This window comes from Nerophis lumbriciformis, linkage group LG30 (genome assembly GCF_033978685.3).
Source record: "Nerophis lumbriciformis linkage group LG30, RoL_Nlum_v2.1, whole genome shotgun sequence".
Lineage (NCBI taxonomy): Eukaryota > Metazoa > Chordata > Actinopteri > Syngnathiformes > Syngnathidae > Nerophis > Nerophis lumbriciformis.
In genome coordinates, this window is record NC_084577.2 from 32,485,490 (window position 1) to 32,501,155 (window position 15,666).

Genomic DNA, 15,666 nt, shown 5'->3' on the forward strand with positions numbered 1-15,666 from the left:
AGACCTAATCCTGCAGCCACAAAAGTGGATCCCTTCAGCTGCCCAAATGCATCTAGAAATTCTATCCACAAAAGTTCAGAACAGAATTGTTGACAATGAGTAGCCCTGGCGGAGTCCAAACCTTACTGGAAACAGGTCGGATTTCATTCTGACAATGCAGGCCAAGCTCTGACACCAATCACACACTGCTCAATCAGGCTGTCCGATACCCCATATTTCTGGAGCACACCCTACAGGACTTCTTGAGGGACACGGTCGAATGCCTTCTCCAAGTATACTTAACACATGGAGGCTTGTTGGGCAAACTCCCATGCAACGTCAAGGACCCTGCCGAGAGTATAAGGCTGGTCCACAGTTCCACAACCAGGACAAAAGCCACACTGCTCCTCCTGGATCTGAGGTTTTGCGCAACTCCCTCTCCGGTACACCTGAACAGACAGTAAGGCTGAGGGGTGTGATCCAACAGTAGCTGAGCCAAACGGTGGGCTCTGGGAACACCGCTATGACAGGCAGCAACCACCCTGCGGCCCCAGCTCCGATCGGACGCCTCGACAAAAGAGGCACAGAACATGGTCCACGCATAGTCCAATGCCTCCCTCGGGACGTGTTCAAAGCTTTTCCAGGGGTGGTAATTGAATCGCTTTCTGACGGGAGACTCTGCCAGACATTACCAGCAGACACTCACAATGCGTTTGGGCCTGCCAGGTCTTCCCCCACCATTGGAGCCAACAGAGTGGTGATCAGTTGAAAGCCCCACCTTACTCTTGACCCAAGTTTCCAAGACATGGCACCTCAAATCTGATGAGACAACCACAAAGTCGATCATGGAACTGCGGTCCAGGGTGTCCTGGTGCCAAGTGCCCTTATGTTTGAACATGGTGTTTGTTCTAGACAATATGTGACCAGCACACGGCGTGGCGTGGCGAAGTTGGTAGAGTGGCCGTGCCAGCAATCGGAGGGTTGCTGGTTACTGGGGTTCAATCCCCACCTTCTACCATCCTAGTCACGTCTGTTGTGTCCTTGGGCAAGACACTTCACCCCTTGCTCCTGATGGCTGCTGGTTAGCGCCTTGCATGGCAGCTCCCGCCATCAGTGTGTGAATGTGTGAATGTGGAAATACTGTCAAAGCGCTTTGAGTACCTTGAAGGTAGAAAAGCGCTATACAAGTATAACCCATTTATCATTATTTATTTATCACAAAAGTCCAGTAACACAATATCACTTGGGTTCAGCTACCTGCGGTGGTTCCTCCCAGTCACACCTCTCCAGGTCTCACTGGAGTTGCCAACATGAGCGTTGAAGTCCACCGCAGAACAAGGGAATCATCTGGGGGAGCAGTCTCCAGTACTCCCTTTAGGGACCTCAAAAAGGGCGGGTAGTCTGAACTACTGTTTGGCGCATTAGCACAAATAAGTCAGGACCCGTCGCCCCATTCAGAAGCTCTCCAATAATATTCTTCTAAAATGCAGCATACACGCTCTGGGTCGGGGTTAACAAGTATTGCCAGAACCCAGGCCCTCTCCAGAGGACTGCTTCCAGAGCCCTTGCTGTGCAACGAAGTGAGTCTGACTAAAATTCTGGCGGTACGGTCTTGTTGTGGTATTATTCCAAAAACAAGATGTCGGTAAAAACGTCAGGGTGTAAAATAACCTGTCATGCATGTTAAGAATAAACACGTTTATTGTAATTGAACATTAATATCATGTTCCAATCATATTCATTATAGTAAGCAAGTATTTGAAGTAGTATATGAAAACATATGTATAGTTCAGGAACATCAAGTAATTACTGTATATATTATATAGTCTTATGTGTAATATACGTCAGATACTGTATATATTATATAGTCTTATGTGTAATGTATGTCAGATACTGTATATATTATATAGTCTTATGTGTAATGTATGTCAGATACTGTATATATTATATAGTCTTATGTGTAATGTATGTCAGATACTGTATATATTATATAGTCTTATGTGTAATGTATGTCAGATACTGTATATATTATATAGTCTTATGTGTAATATACGTCAGATACTGTATATATTATATAGTCTTATGTGTAATGTATGTCAGATACTGTATATATTATATAGTCTTATGTGTAATGTATGTCAGATACTATATATATTATATAGTCTTATGTGTAATATACATGAGAAACTTTGACTTCAGGGTCTTTAAAGTGACAGTGTAAACAGCCAGTGTAGCAAAATAATAATGATAATAATAATAATAATAATAATGATGATAATAATAATAATAATAATGATCATTATAATGATAATAATAATAATAATACAAATAATGATATAATATTAATATTATTAATAATAATAATAATAATGATAATAATAATAATAATAACAATAATAATAATAATAATAATAACACACACAAAAAAAAAACATATATTAACAATAATAACAATAATGATAATGATAATAATAATAATGATAATGATAATGATAATGATAATAATAATAATAATAATACATCCATCCCTATCCATCCATTTTCTACCACTTGTCCCTTTTGGCGTCGCGGGGGGTGCTGGAGCCTATCTCAACTGCATTGGGGCGGAAGGCGAGGTACACCCTGGACAAGTAGCCACCTCAACGCAGGGCCAACAGAGATAGACATCATTCACACTCACATTCACACACTAGGGACCATTTAGTGTTGCCAATCAACCTATCCCCAGGTGCATGTCTTTGGATAATATAATAATACATAAAAAACAATAATACATAATAATATTAATAGTAATAATAACCATAATATGATCAATAAAAAATAATAGTAATAATAATAATAATAACGATGATAATAATAATAACAGTAATAATAATGATAAAAAACATAATAATAATTATAATAATAATAATAACAACAGTAATTATAATGATAAAAAACATGACAATAATAATAATAATGATGATGATACTAATAATACAATAATAATAATAATCAAAATTATAATAATAATTATTATAATATGATAATAATGCTAATAATAATAATGATGATGATAATAACAATTATAATAATGATAATAATAATAATAATTGATGATGATAGTACTACTACTACTACTACTACTACTAATAATAATAATACAAATAATAATAATAATAATAACAAAAATAATAATAATGATAATAATGATGATGATGGTTATAATAATAATAATTACTATTATTATAATATGATGATAATGATAATAACAATAATTTAAAAAATTATATTAATAAAAGTAATATAAAGTGATGATAGTTATAATAATAATAATTACTATTATTGAAAAATTATAATAATGATAATAATGATAATAATGATAATATTATCATTATCTAAAACATGTCCACTGCTTCTCAGGAAGTTAAGAGTTAAAAGACACTGAGCTGAACATTATTATTATTATTCATAATAATAATACAATTATTATTATAATAATTATTATAATAATTATTATTATTAATAATAGTCATATTATTATTAAAAATAAGATTTATAATTATAATAATTATTATTATTATCATTATTATAATAATTATTATTATTATTAATAATAATATTATTATTAATAAAAAAAATATTATTATTATTAATAATAATAATTATAATAGCAACTATAATAATAATTGTATTATTATTATTATGAATAATAATAATAATGTTCAGCTCAGTGTCTTAACTTTTAACTTCCTGAGAAGCCGTGGACATGTTTTATTGGTTTGGACAATGTTGATTCTCAGGAGGTTCATAATAATTCATCATATACTACATCAAACATGTGATGTACTATTTTGTAATGCATGTTCACCATAGTCGTAAATATGTGATGTAGTATTTTGTAAAGTATTTTCACCATAGTGGTAACTCTGTGATGTAGTATTTAGAAAAGTATGTTGACCATAGTGTGATGTGGTATTTTGTAAAGTATGTTCACTATAGTGGTAACTCTTCGATGTCATATTTATAAAAGTATGTGGACCATAGTGTGATGTAGTATTTATAAAAGTATGTTGACCATAGTGTGATGTAGTATTTATAAAAGTATGTTGACCATAATGTGATGTAGTATTTATAAAAGTATGTTGACCATAGTGTGATGTGGTATTTATAAAAGTATGTTGACCATAGTGTGATGTAGTATTTATAAAAGTATGTTGACCATAGTGTGATGTAATATTTATAAAAGTATGTTGACCATAGTGTCCATCCATCCATCCATCCATCCATCTTCTTCCGCTTATCCGAGGTCGGGTCGCGGGGGCAGCAGCCTAAGCAGGGAAGCCCAGACTTCCCTCTCCCCAGCCACTTCGTCCAGCTCTTCCCGGGGGATCTCGAGGCATTCCCAGGCCAGCTGGGAGACATAGTCTTCCCAACGTGTCCTGGGTCTTCCCCTTGGCCTCCTACCGGTCGGACGTGCCCTAAACACCTCACTAGGGAGGCGATCGGGTGGCATCCTGACCAGATGCCCGAACCACCTCATCTGGCTCCTCTCGATGTGGAGGAGCAGCGGCTTTACTTTGAGCTCCCCCCGAATGACAGAGCTTCTCACCCTATCTCTAAGGGAGAGCCCCGCCACCCGGCGGAGGAAACTCATTTCGGCCGCTTGTACTCGTGATCTTGTCCTTTTGGTCATAACCCAAAGTTCATGACCATAGGTGAGGATGGGAACGTAGATCGACCGGTAAATTGAGAGCTTTGCCTTCCGGCTCAGCTCCTTCTTCACCACAACGGATCGATACAGCGTCCGCATTACTGAAGACGCCGCACCGATCCGCCTGTCGATCTCACGATCCACTCTTCCCTCACTCGTGAACAAGACTCCGAGGTACTTGAACTCCTCCACTTGGGGCAGGGTTTCCTCCGCAACCCGGAGATGGCACTCCACCCTTTTCCGGGCGAGAACCGTGGACTCGGACTTGGAGGTGCTGATTCTCATCCCAGTCGCTTCACACTCAGCTGCGAACCGATCCAGCGAGAGCTGAAGATCCTGGCCAGATGAAGCCATCAGGACCACATCATCTGCAAAAAGCAGAGACCTAATCCTGCAGCCACCAAACCGGATCCCCTGAACGCCTTGACTGCGCCTGGAAATTCTGTCCATAAATGTTATGAACAGAATCGGTGACAAAGGGCAGCCTCGGCGGAGTCCAACCCTCACTGTAAACTTGTCCGACTTACTGCCAGCAGTGCGGACCAAGCTGTGACACTGATCACACAGGGAGCGGACCGTCAAAATCAGACAGTCCGAAACCCCATACTCTCTGAGCACTCCCCAAAGGACTTCCCGAGGGACACGGTCGAATGCCTTCTCCAAGTCCACAAAGCACATGTAGACTGGTTAGGCAAACTCCCATGCACCCTCAAGGACCCTGCCGAGAGTATAGAGCTGGTCCACAGTTCCACGACCAGGACGAAAACCACACTGTTCCTCCTGAATCCGAGGTTCGACTATCCGGCGTAGCCTCCTCTCCAGTACACCTGAATAGACCTTACCGGGAAGGCTGAGGAGTGTGATCCCACGATAGTTAGAACACACCCTCCGGTTCCCCTTCTTAAAGAGAGGAACCACCACCCCGGTCTGCCAATCCAGAGGTACCGCCCCCTATGTCCACGCGATGCTGCAGAGTCTTGTCAACCAAGACAGCCCCACAGCATCCAGAGCCTTAAGGAACTCCAGGCGGATCTCATCTACCCCTGGGGCCTTGCCACCGAGGAGCTTTTTATCTATCTCAGCAACCTCAGCCCCAGAAATAGGAGAGCCCACCACAGACTCCCCAGGCACTGCTTCCTCATAGGAAGACGTGTTGGTGGGATTGAGGAGGTCTTCGAAGTATTCTCTCCACCGATCCACAACATCCGCAGTCGAGGTCAGCAGAACACCACCCTCACCATACACGTTGTTGATAGTGCACTGCTTCCCCTTCCTGAGGCGGCGGATGGTGGTCCAGAATCGCTTCGAAGTCGTCCGGAAGTCGTTTTCCATGGCTTCCCCGAACTCCTCCCATGTCCGAGTTTTTGCCTCCGCAACCGCTGAAGCCGCACACCGCTTGGCCTGTCGGTACCTGTCTGCTGCCTCAGGAGTCCTATGAGCCAAAAGAACCCGATTGGACTCCTTCATCAGCTTGACGGCATCCCTCACCGCCGGTGTCCACCAACGGGTTCTAGGATTACCACTACGACAGGCACCAACTACCTTGCGGCCACAGCTCCAATCAGCTGCCTCGACAAAAGAGGCGCGGAACATGGTCCATTCGGACTCAATGTCCAGCACCTCCCTCGTGACATGTTCAAAGTTCTTCCGGAGGTGGGAATTGAAACTCTCTCTGACAGGAGACTCTGCCAGACGTTCCCAGCAAACCCTCACAATGCGTTTGGGCCTGCCAGGTCTGTCCGGCATCCTCCCCCACCATCGCAGCCAACTTACCACCAGGTGGTGATCGGTAGAAAGCTCCGCCCCTCTCTTCACCCGAGTGTCCAAAACATGAGGCCGCAAATCCGATGACACAACTACAAAGTCGATCATGGAATTGCGGCCTAGGGTGTCCTGGTGCCAAGTGCACATATGGACACCCTTATGTTTGAACATGATGTTCATTATGGACAATCTGTGACGGGCACAAAAGTCCAATAACAAACACCACTCGGGTTCAGATCCGGGCGGCCATTCTTCCCAATCACGCCTCTCCAGCTTTCACTGTTGTTGTCAACATGGGCGTTGAAGTCCCCCAGTAGAACGAGGGAATTACCCGGGGGAGCACTCTCAAGTACTCCCTCGAGCGAATCCAAAAAGGGTGGGTGAGCTGCCGTTTGGCGTGTAAGCGCAAACCACAGTCAAGACCCGTCCCCCCCACCCGAAGGCGGAGGGAAGCTACCCTCTCGTCCACCGGGTTGAACTCCAACGTGCAGGCTCTGATCCGGGGGGCAACAAGAATTGCCACCCCAGCCCGTTGCCTCTCACTGCCGGCAACACCAGAGTGGAAGAGAGTCCAGCCCCTCTCGAGAGAACTGGTTCCAGAGCCCTTGCTGTGCGTTGAAGTGAGTCCGACTATATCTAGCCGGAACTTCTCGACCTCGCGCACTAGCTCAGGCTCCTTCCCCCCCAGCGAGGTGACGTTCCACGTCCCAAGAGCTAGCTTCTGTAGCCGAGGATCGGACCGCCAAGTGCCCTGCCTTAGGCTTCCGCCCAGCTCACACTGCACTCGACCTCCATGGCCCCTGCTATGGGTGGTGAGCCCATTGGAGGGGGGACCCATGTTGCCTCTTCGGGCTGTGCCCGGCCGGGCCCCATGGGGACAGGCGCTCGCCATCGTGCCCCACCTCCGGGCCTGGCTCCAGAGCGGGGCCCCGGTGACCCGCATCCGGGCGAGGGAAATCTGGGTCATTTGTTTTTATTCTTCATGGAGGTCTTCGAGCTGCTCTTTGTCTGATCCCTCACCTAGAACCAGTTTGTCTTGGGAGACCCTACCAGGGGGCATAAAGCCCCCGGACAACATAGCTCCTAGGATCATTGGGACACGCAAACTCCTCTACCACGTTAAGGTGGCAGCTCAGAGAGGAGTGACCATAGTGTGATGTAGTATTTATAAAAGTATGTTTGCCATAGTGTGATGTAGTATTTATAAAAGTATGTTGACCATAGTGTGATGTAGTATTTATAAAAGTATGTTGACCATAGTGTGATGTAGTATTTATAAAAGTATGTTGACCATAGTGTAACGTAGTATTTTTAAAGGTTTGTTGACCATAGTGTGATGTAGTATTTATAAAAGTATGTTGACCATAGTGTGATGTAGTATTTATAAAAGTATATTGACCATAATGTAATGTAGTATTTATAAAAGTATGTTGACCATAGTGTGATGTAGTATTTATAAAAGTATGTTGACCATAATGTAATGTAGTATTTATAAAGGTATGTTGACCATAGTGTGATGTAGTATTTATAAAAGTATGTTGACTTACTGGGAAGAGTGGAGGCACAGAGAGTGTGAAGATCCAAACATGTTTCTGACATCTGAAGAAGAAGAAGAAGAAGAAGAAGAAGAAGAACCTTCACACATGACGTCATCTCACATATATATCAATACATATATGTACTCATATACAAAGGAATATAAATACTTGTATAAGTACTCATATACAAAGTAATATAAATACTTGTATAATATACAAAGTAATATAAATACTTGTATAATATACAAAGTAATATAAATACTTGTATAAGTACTCATATACAAAGTAATATAAATACTTGTATAAGTACTCATATACAAAGTAATATAAATACTTGTATAATATACAAAGTAATATAAATACTTGTATGAGTACTCATACTAATACCTTTCTGACTCTTTTCCGGGTGGCCAGTCTAGCTCTGTGTCTCTGCAGCAGCTGTTTCACCGTCGTCTTCACGCGCACGCCCTGGTACACGCGCACTTTGTCTGCACACACACACACACACACACACACACACACACACACACACACACACACACGCACGCACACACACGCACACACCCAGCCACGCCCCCCACACAAACACGTACACCCTCGGTGAGTTTTCAGGTGAATGTTTTTGTTTTCCTGATCAAATCCAACATTGAAATGATTTCATTGATGAAAAAGGGTGGAGTTGTAGAAATGACATTTCATGTAAAGTGTCACACTGAGACATCAATCAATCAATCAATCAATCAATCATAAGAAATATCAACCCAAACCAAGATGTGCGCGTTTTGGTGCGCAAAAACGCAACGGCTCCGCATTTGGGTTTGTTCCCGGTTAGTCCGGACAATGTTTGCCGGGCTGTGCTCACCTGTGCTCACCTGTGCTCACCTGTGCTCACTTAGCTGTGTTCACCTGGCTGTGCTCACCTGTGCTCACTTAGCTGTGCTCACCTGGCTGTGCTCACCTGGCTGTGCTCACCTGGCTGTGCTCACCGACTGTGCGCACCTTTCCGTCAGACTGAGCTGCAAAGCTCCGAGCACGAAGTGAACGTTTGATCTCGTCCAAAGACGGCACAAGTTGGCGGTAAGAAGTGATCAATTATTGGAGTATTGATAGGTGATCGCCAAGTGGGCTGATGATGTACATTATTGATGAGTAGAATTATTGATAGTAGAATTATTGATAGTAGAATTATTGATGAGTAGAATTATTGATAGTAGAATTATTGATAGTAGAATTATTGATAGTAGAATTATTGATAGTAGAATTATTGATGAGTAGAATTATTGATAGTAGAATTATTGATAGTAGAATTATTGATAGTAGAATTATTGATAGTAGAATTATTGATGAGCAAAGCAAGCCAGCAAGAAAGTCACTCGGAAAGAAAAAGTTGTCAATCAACAAGAAACACTGCGAGTGATTTGATGATCGATTGTTGCAAATATCGCATCGAAGTCTTTTTATCCATCGGAATGTTCTTCTTTCATCTCCTCGTTAGAAAGTCTTGCTCTCCGATGAGCGAAAATGTCAACCAGCACTCACGTCAACATGCTGACGTCATCACATGTCGCATTTGATCATCAAATACCATTTCATCATATATTTCATCATTCAATACCATTTCATCATATATTTCATCATTAAATACCACTTGATCATATATTTCATCATTAAATACCACTTGATCATATATTTGATCATTAAATACCATTTGATCATATATTTGATCATTAAATACCATTTGATCATATATTTGATCATTAAATACCATTTGATCATATATTTGATCATTAAATACCATTTGATCTCAAATATGATTTGATCATTAAATATGATTTGATCATTAAATATGATTTGATCATTTAATATGATTTGATCGTATTTCTATTTTTGATATTTGATGTTATTTCTATCGTTGGTGTTTGAAGACATTTGTGTGGTTGAGGAGCAGAAAAAAGGTTTAAAAAAGATCGCCTGCAGGCAAAATGGAAAGAAAGAAACGCACGTCAAGAAAAGTCGCTGCTAAATATTCATATTCTCTTCATACATTATCTTTCATTCTACACACACACCTTTACTACACGCACACACCTTTACGTCTCCTCTTATTCTACACACACACATTTACTACACACACACTTTTACTACACACACACCTTTACTACATACACACCTTTACGTCTCTTCTTATTCTACACACACACATTTACTACACGCACACACATTTATGTCTCCTCTTATTCTACACACACACCTTTACTACACACACACTTTTACTACACACACACCTTTACTACACACACACACACCTTTACGTCTTCTCTTATTCTACACACACACCTTTACTACACACACACTTTACTACACACACACATTTACTACACGCACACACCTTTACATCTCTTCTTATTCTACACACACACATTTACTACACACACACTTTTACTACACACACACATTTACTACACGCACACACCTTTACATCTCTTCTTATTTTACACACACACATTTACTACACACACACTTTTATTACACACACACTTTTACTACATACACACCTTTACTACACACACACTTTTACTACACACACACCTTTACGTCTTCTCTTATTCTACACACACACCTTCACTACACACACACTTTTACTACACACACACCTTTACTACACACACACTTTTACTACACACACACCTTTACTACACACACACACACCTTTACGTCTTCTCTTATTCTACACACACACACCTTTACGTCTCTTCTTATTCTACACACACGCCATTACTACACACAGACCTTTACTACACACACACTTTTTCTACACACACACCATTACTACACACACACCTTTACCACACACACACCTTTACGTCTCCTCTTTCATGGCCCAGACTGCACTTTGGCACGCATCGGAATCGGAATTGGAAACAATATATCAATACTTCATTACACATGTATCAATACTTCATTACACATGTACCAATACTTCATTACACATGTACCAATACTTCATTACACATGTACCAATACTTCATTACACATGTACCAATACTTCATTACACATGTACCAATACTTCATTACACATGTACCAATACTTCATTACACATGTACCAATACTTCATTACACATGTATCAATACTTCATTACACATGTACCAATACTTCATTACACATGTACCAATACTTCATTAAACATGTACCAATACTTCATTACACATGTATCAATACTTCATTACACATGTATCAATACTTCATTACACATGTACCAATACTTCATTACACATGTACCAATACTTCATTACACATGTATCAATACTTCATTAAACATGTACCAATACTTCATTACACATGTACCAATACTTGGTTTGTGTTTGAATAATGTTAGTCTAAGTGTAAAATGTCCAATCCCAAATGTTAGTCTAAGTCTAAATCTAAATGTAAAATATCCAATCCCACTTGTGTGCAAATGCAAATAAGTTGAATTAATTTATTCTTCTTCAGAAGTGCAACTGAAGAGGAATTGTCAATAAAGGGAATAACTTTGAATAAAGGGAATAACTTTGAATAAAAGGTTAAATGAATAAAGAGGATATTTTTGTGAATAAAAATGATATCTTTTTGAACACAGAAGATATTTAGCAATAAAGTGAACACCTTAAATAAATAGAATACTTTCTTTGTAAAGGAGCTCATCAAGAGAAGGATTTGATTGGACATAACTTTGAATCAAGAGGATGTTTTTGCAATAAAGGAGAATACTTTGGAATGAACAGAAGATGTTGATGAAGACTTGCTTGGCACATAACTAACATGATGAATATTTGCTTGGCACATAACTAACATGATGAATATTTGCTTGGCACATAACTAACATGATGAATATTTGCTTGGCACATAACTAATATGATGAATATTTGCTTGGCACATAACTAACATGATGAATATTTGCTTGGCACATAACTAATATGATGAATATTTGCTTGGCACATAACTAACATGATGAATATTTGCTTGGCACATAACTAACATGATGAATATTTGCTTGGCACATAACTAATATGATGAATATTTGCTTGGCACATAACTAATATGATGAATATTTGCTTGGCACATAATTAATATGATGAATATTTGCTTGGCACATAACTAACATGATGAATATTTGCTTGGCACATAACTAACATGATGAATATTTGCTTGGCACGTAACTAACATGATGAATATTTGCTTGGCACGTAACTAACATGATGAATATTTGCTTGGCACACAACTAATATGATGAATATTTGCTTGGCACATAACTAACATGATGAATATTTGCTTGGCACACAACTAATATGATGAATATTTGCTTGGCACATAATTAATATGATGAATATTTGCTTGGCACATAACTAACATGATGAATATTTGCTTGGCACACAACTAACATGATGAATATTTGCTTGGCACATAACTAACATGATGAATATTTGCTTGGCACATAACTAACATGATGAATATTTGCTTGGCACATAACTAACATGATGAATATTTGCTTGGCACATAATTAATATGATGAATATTTGCTTGGCACACAACTAATATGATGAATATTTGCTTGGCACATCATTAATCTGATGAATATTTGCTTGGCACACAACTAATATGTAAGTTTGTGTGCAGCAGAAGAAAAACTCACCAGCCATGAGGGCGCCGAGGATGACGATGATGAAGAGTTGATGAAGACCTCCTCAACGTCCTCTTGTGCGCAAACAGCAAAAGTCTGCAAAAGTGCGTGAAAAAGCGCGCAGTGTGCTCGCGTGGGAGTGGAGAGCATGCAAGAATATTGTAGAAAAGCTGAGAAGATGCAACTTTGAGCTTTTCTTGCTGCCTGCCGACTTTTTAAAAGGCCAAGAACTCAATGATTTGACAATGAATCGATTGCGCGTTACTTTCGATTTGAATATTCAGAAGCAAGCACGTTTTGGGCTCTTTTCATCAAATATCTGCACTTTACAGCCAAATACACACTTGACTTGAACGCATCACGGCACATGCGCACATTTTCATGGCGCATAAAAGCCACTTTTATTCATTTTGGCCTCCTTTTGCGATATGACGTCAGTGCAGCCCCTCTCTGATCTGCGCAGCAAACTTGCACTTTGGCTGCACTTGCACTCTTTGGCTCACAACCTCAAGTGGACCTCCTCTGCACTGATCAAATGTGCACTTTCACGCACTTCTCACTTTTGATTAGTGGCAAAAGCCCAGGAAATTGGGACTGGAGTGGGCGTGGCCAAGGCAGCGGCCATCTTGGAAGTTGAGGCCTTCCACTTCAACAACTTTCTGGCCTAAAACTCTTCAAAATCTTCCTTTTGACCTTCATCTTCCGTTATTAAAGTTCTTCTTTTTCACCTTCATCTTCCGTTCAGACACCTCTCAATGTCACTGCTTTCAAAGGTTTCTCTCCAAGAAATATGAAGACATTAATTGTCTTTGTTCAAAGAAATATGAAGACTTTAATTGCCTTTGTCCAAAGAAATATGAAGACATTAATTGTCTTTGTTCAAAGAAATATGAAGACATTAATTGTTTTGTCCAAAGAAATATGATGCCATTAATTGTTTATGTCCAAATAAATATGATGACATTAATTGTTTCTGTCCAAAGAAATATGATGACATTAATTTTTTTTGTCCAAAGAAATATGAAGACATTAATTGTCTTTGTTCAAAGAAACATGAAGACATTAATTGTCTTTGTTCAAAGAAATATGAAGACATTAATTGTTTTGTCCAAAGAAATATGATGACATTAATTGTTTCTGTCCAAAGAAATATGATGACATTAATTGTTTCTGTCCAAAGAAATATGATGACATTACTTGCCTTTGTTCAAAGAAATATGAAGACATTAATTGTCTTTGTTCAAATAAATATGAAGACATTAATTGTCTTTGTTCAAAGAAATATGATGACATTAATTGTTTCTGTCCCAATAAATATGAAGACATTAATTGTTTCTGTCCAAAGAAATATGAAGACATTAATTGTTTCTGTACAAATAAATATGATGACATTAATTGCTTTTGTCCAAATAAATATGATGACATTAATTGTTTTTGTTCAAAGAAATATGAAGACATTAATTGTCTTTATCCAAAGAAATATGAAGACATTAATTGTTTCTGTCCAAAGAAATATGAAGACATTAATTGTCTTTGTCCAAAGAAATATGAAGACATTAATTGTCTTTGTTCAAAGAAATATGAAGACATTAATTGTTTCTGTCCAAAGAAATATGAAGACTTTAATTGTCTTTGTCCAAATAAATACGAAGACATTAATTGTTTCTGTCCAAAGAAATATGAAAACATTAATTGTCTTTGTCCAAAGAAATATGAATACATTAATTGTTTCTGTCCAAAGAAATATGAAGACATTAATAGTTTCTGTCCAAAGAAATATGAAGACATTAATTGTTTCTGTCCAAAGAAATATGAAAACATTAATTGTCTTTGTCCAAAGAAATATGAAGACATTAATTGTTTTTGTTCAAAGAAATATGAAGACATTAATAGTTTCTGTCCAAAGAAATATGAAGACTTTAATTGTTTCTGTCCAAAGAAATATGAAGACAGGAATTGTCTTTGTCCAAAGAAATATGAAGACATTAATTGTCTTTGTTCAAAGAAATATGAAGACATTAATTGTCTTTATCCAAAGAAATATGAAGACATTAATTGTCTTTGTTCAAAGAAATATGAAGACATTAATTGTCTTTATCCAAAGAAATATGAAGACATTAATTGTCTTTGTTCAAAGAAATATGAAGACATTAATTGTCGTTGTTCAAAGAAATATGAAGACATTAATTGTCTTTATCCAAAGAAATATGAAGACATTAAGACAAGTTGAGTGCAAGACAAATGATTGATAATAATCGTCAATATTCCATCAATAATCTCCACTTATGCAGTCAACAGAAGTATTTTAATGTTTGTATTTCTTGATAAGACTGTTGAACTTCATTTTTCATACAAGATTACATCCTTCTTCTTTGTATTATTATTTTTATTATTATTATTACATTATTGATAATATTGCCACTAACAGTAGTCAAATAATACACTTAATATTTTCTATATTTTAATCACATTAAGACAATTTATTTGTGACTGATCTTTTTAAACTGTATTTTAACGTGTTCTTATGAAAAGTGTCTTCATATTTGATTACTTTTGATGTGAATTCCTTACATTTTTTAATTCTTTATTTATTATAATTGATTTGCTTTTGTCGTCTTTATCTATTATAACATATTTTTATATTGTTTAACTTCTTCATTGTTTATTATGCATTTTCTGTATGTTCTTCAAAACTTCTTTATCTTGTATCATTCATTTTTTATATCATCTTCATATTCTTTATTTATTTTCTTTATATTTTCATCTTCTTCATCTATTATAATATATTGTTTTACATTTTTATTGTCATCAAATATAATTCATGTTTTTATGCGTCTTTGTGTTTTTTGATGTATTTTCTTGATACACTTTAGCAAAATTCAAATGTATTATTGCTTTTTTCTGAGTGCACGTGACGAGTAGTCCACATGTCTTTTCTTAACTCTTGAACTTTGTTTCCTCATTTTCTTCACCTCATCGATCATGAGGTGAAGAAAATGAGGAAAAGAAGTTCTCTCTGCAGCAGCAAT

The 15,666-nt window shown here is 38.1% G+C and overlaps 1 protein-coding gene across 2 annotated transcripts in view; it reads right to left on the minus strand.

Moving 5' to 3' along the window:
• The window catches only part of LOC133585334 (uncharacterized), a 17,293-nt gene extending 4,328 nt beyond the window's left edge, over positions 1–12,965 (minus strand). Inside the window, exons 1-3 of one of the 2 annotated variants that reach the window (XM_061937795.2) lie at positions 12,650–12,965; positions 8,362–8,462; positions 7,984–8,035 (exon numbers count right to left, since the gene is read on the minus strand). In XM_061937795.2, coding sequence (XP_061793779.1) covers positions 7,984–8,035; positions 8,362–8,462; positions 12,650–12,656 — 160 coding nt within the window. In that variant the 5' untranslated portion in view covers positions 12,657–12,965. Of the gene's footprint in view, positions 1–7,983; positions 8,036–8,361; positions 8,463–8,932; positions 9,493–12,649 lie in introns of those variants that run through there. The other variant, XM_072911954.1, reaches the window with a different exon arrangement.
• Between the last annotated feature and the right edge of the window lie 2,701 nt (positions 12,966–15,666).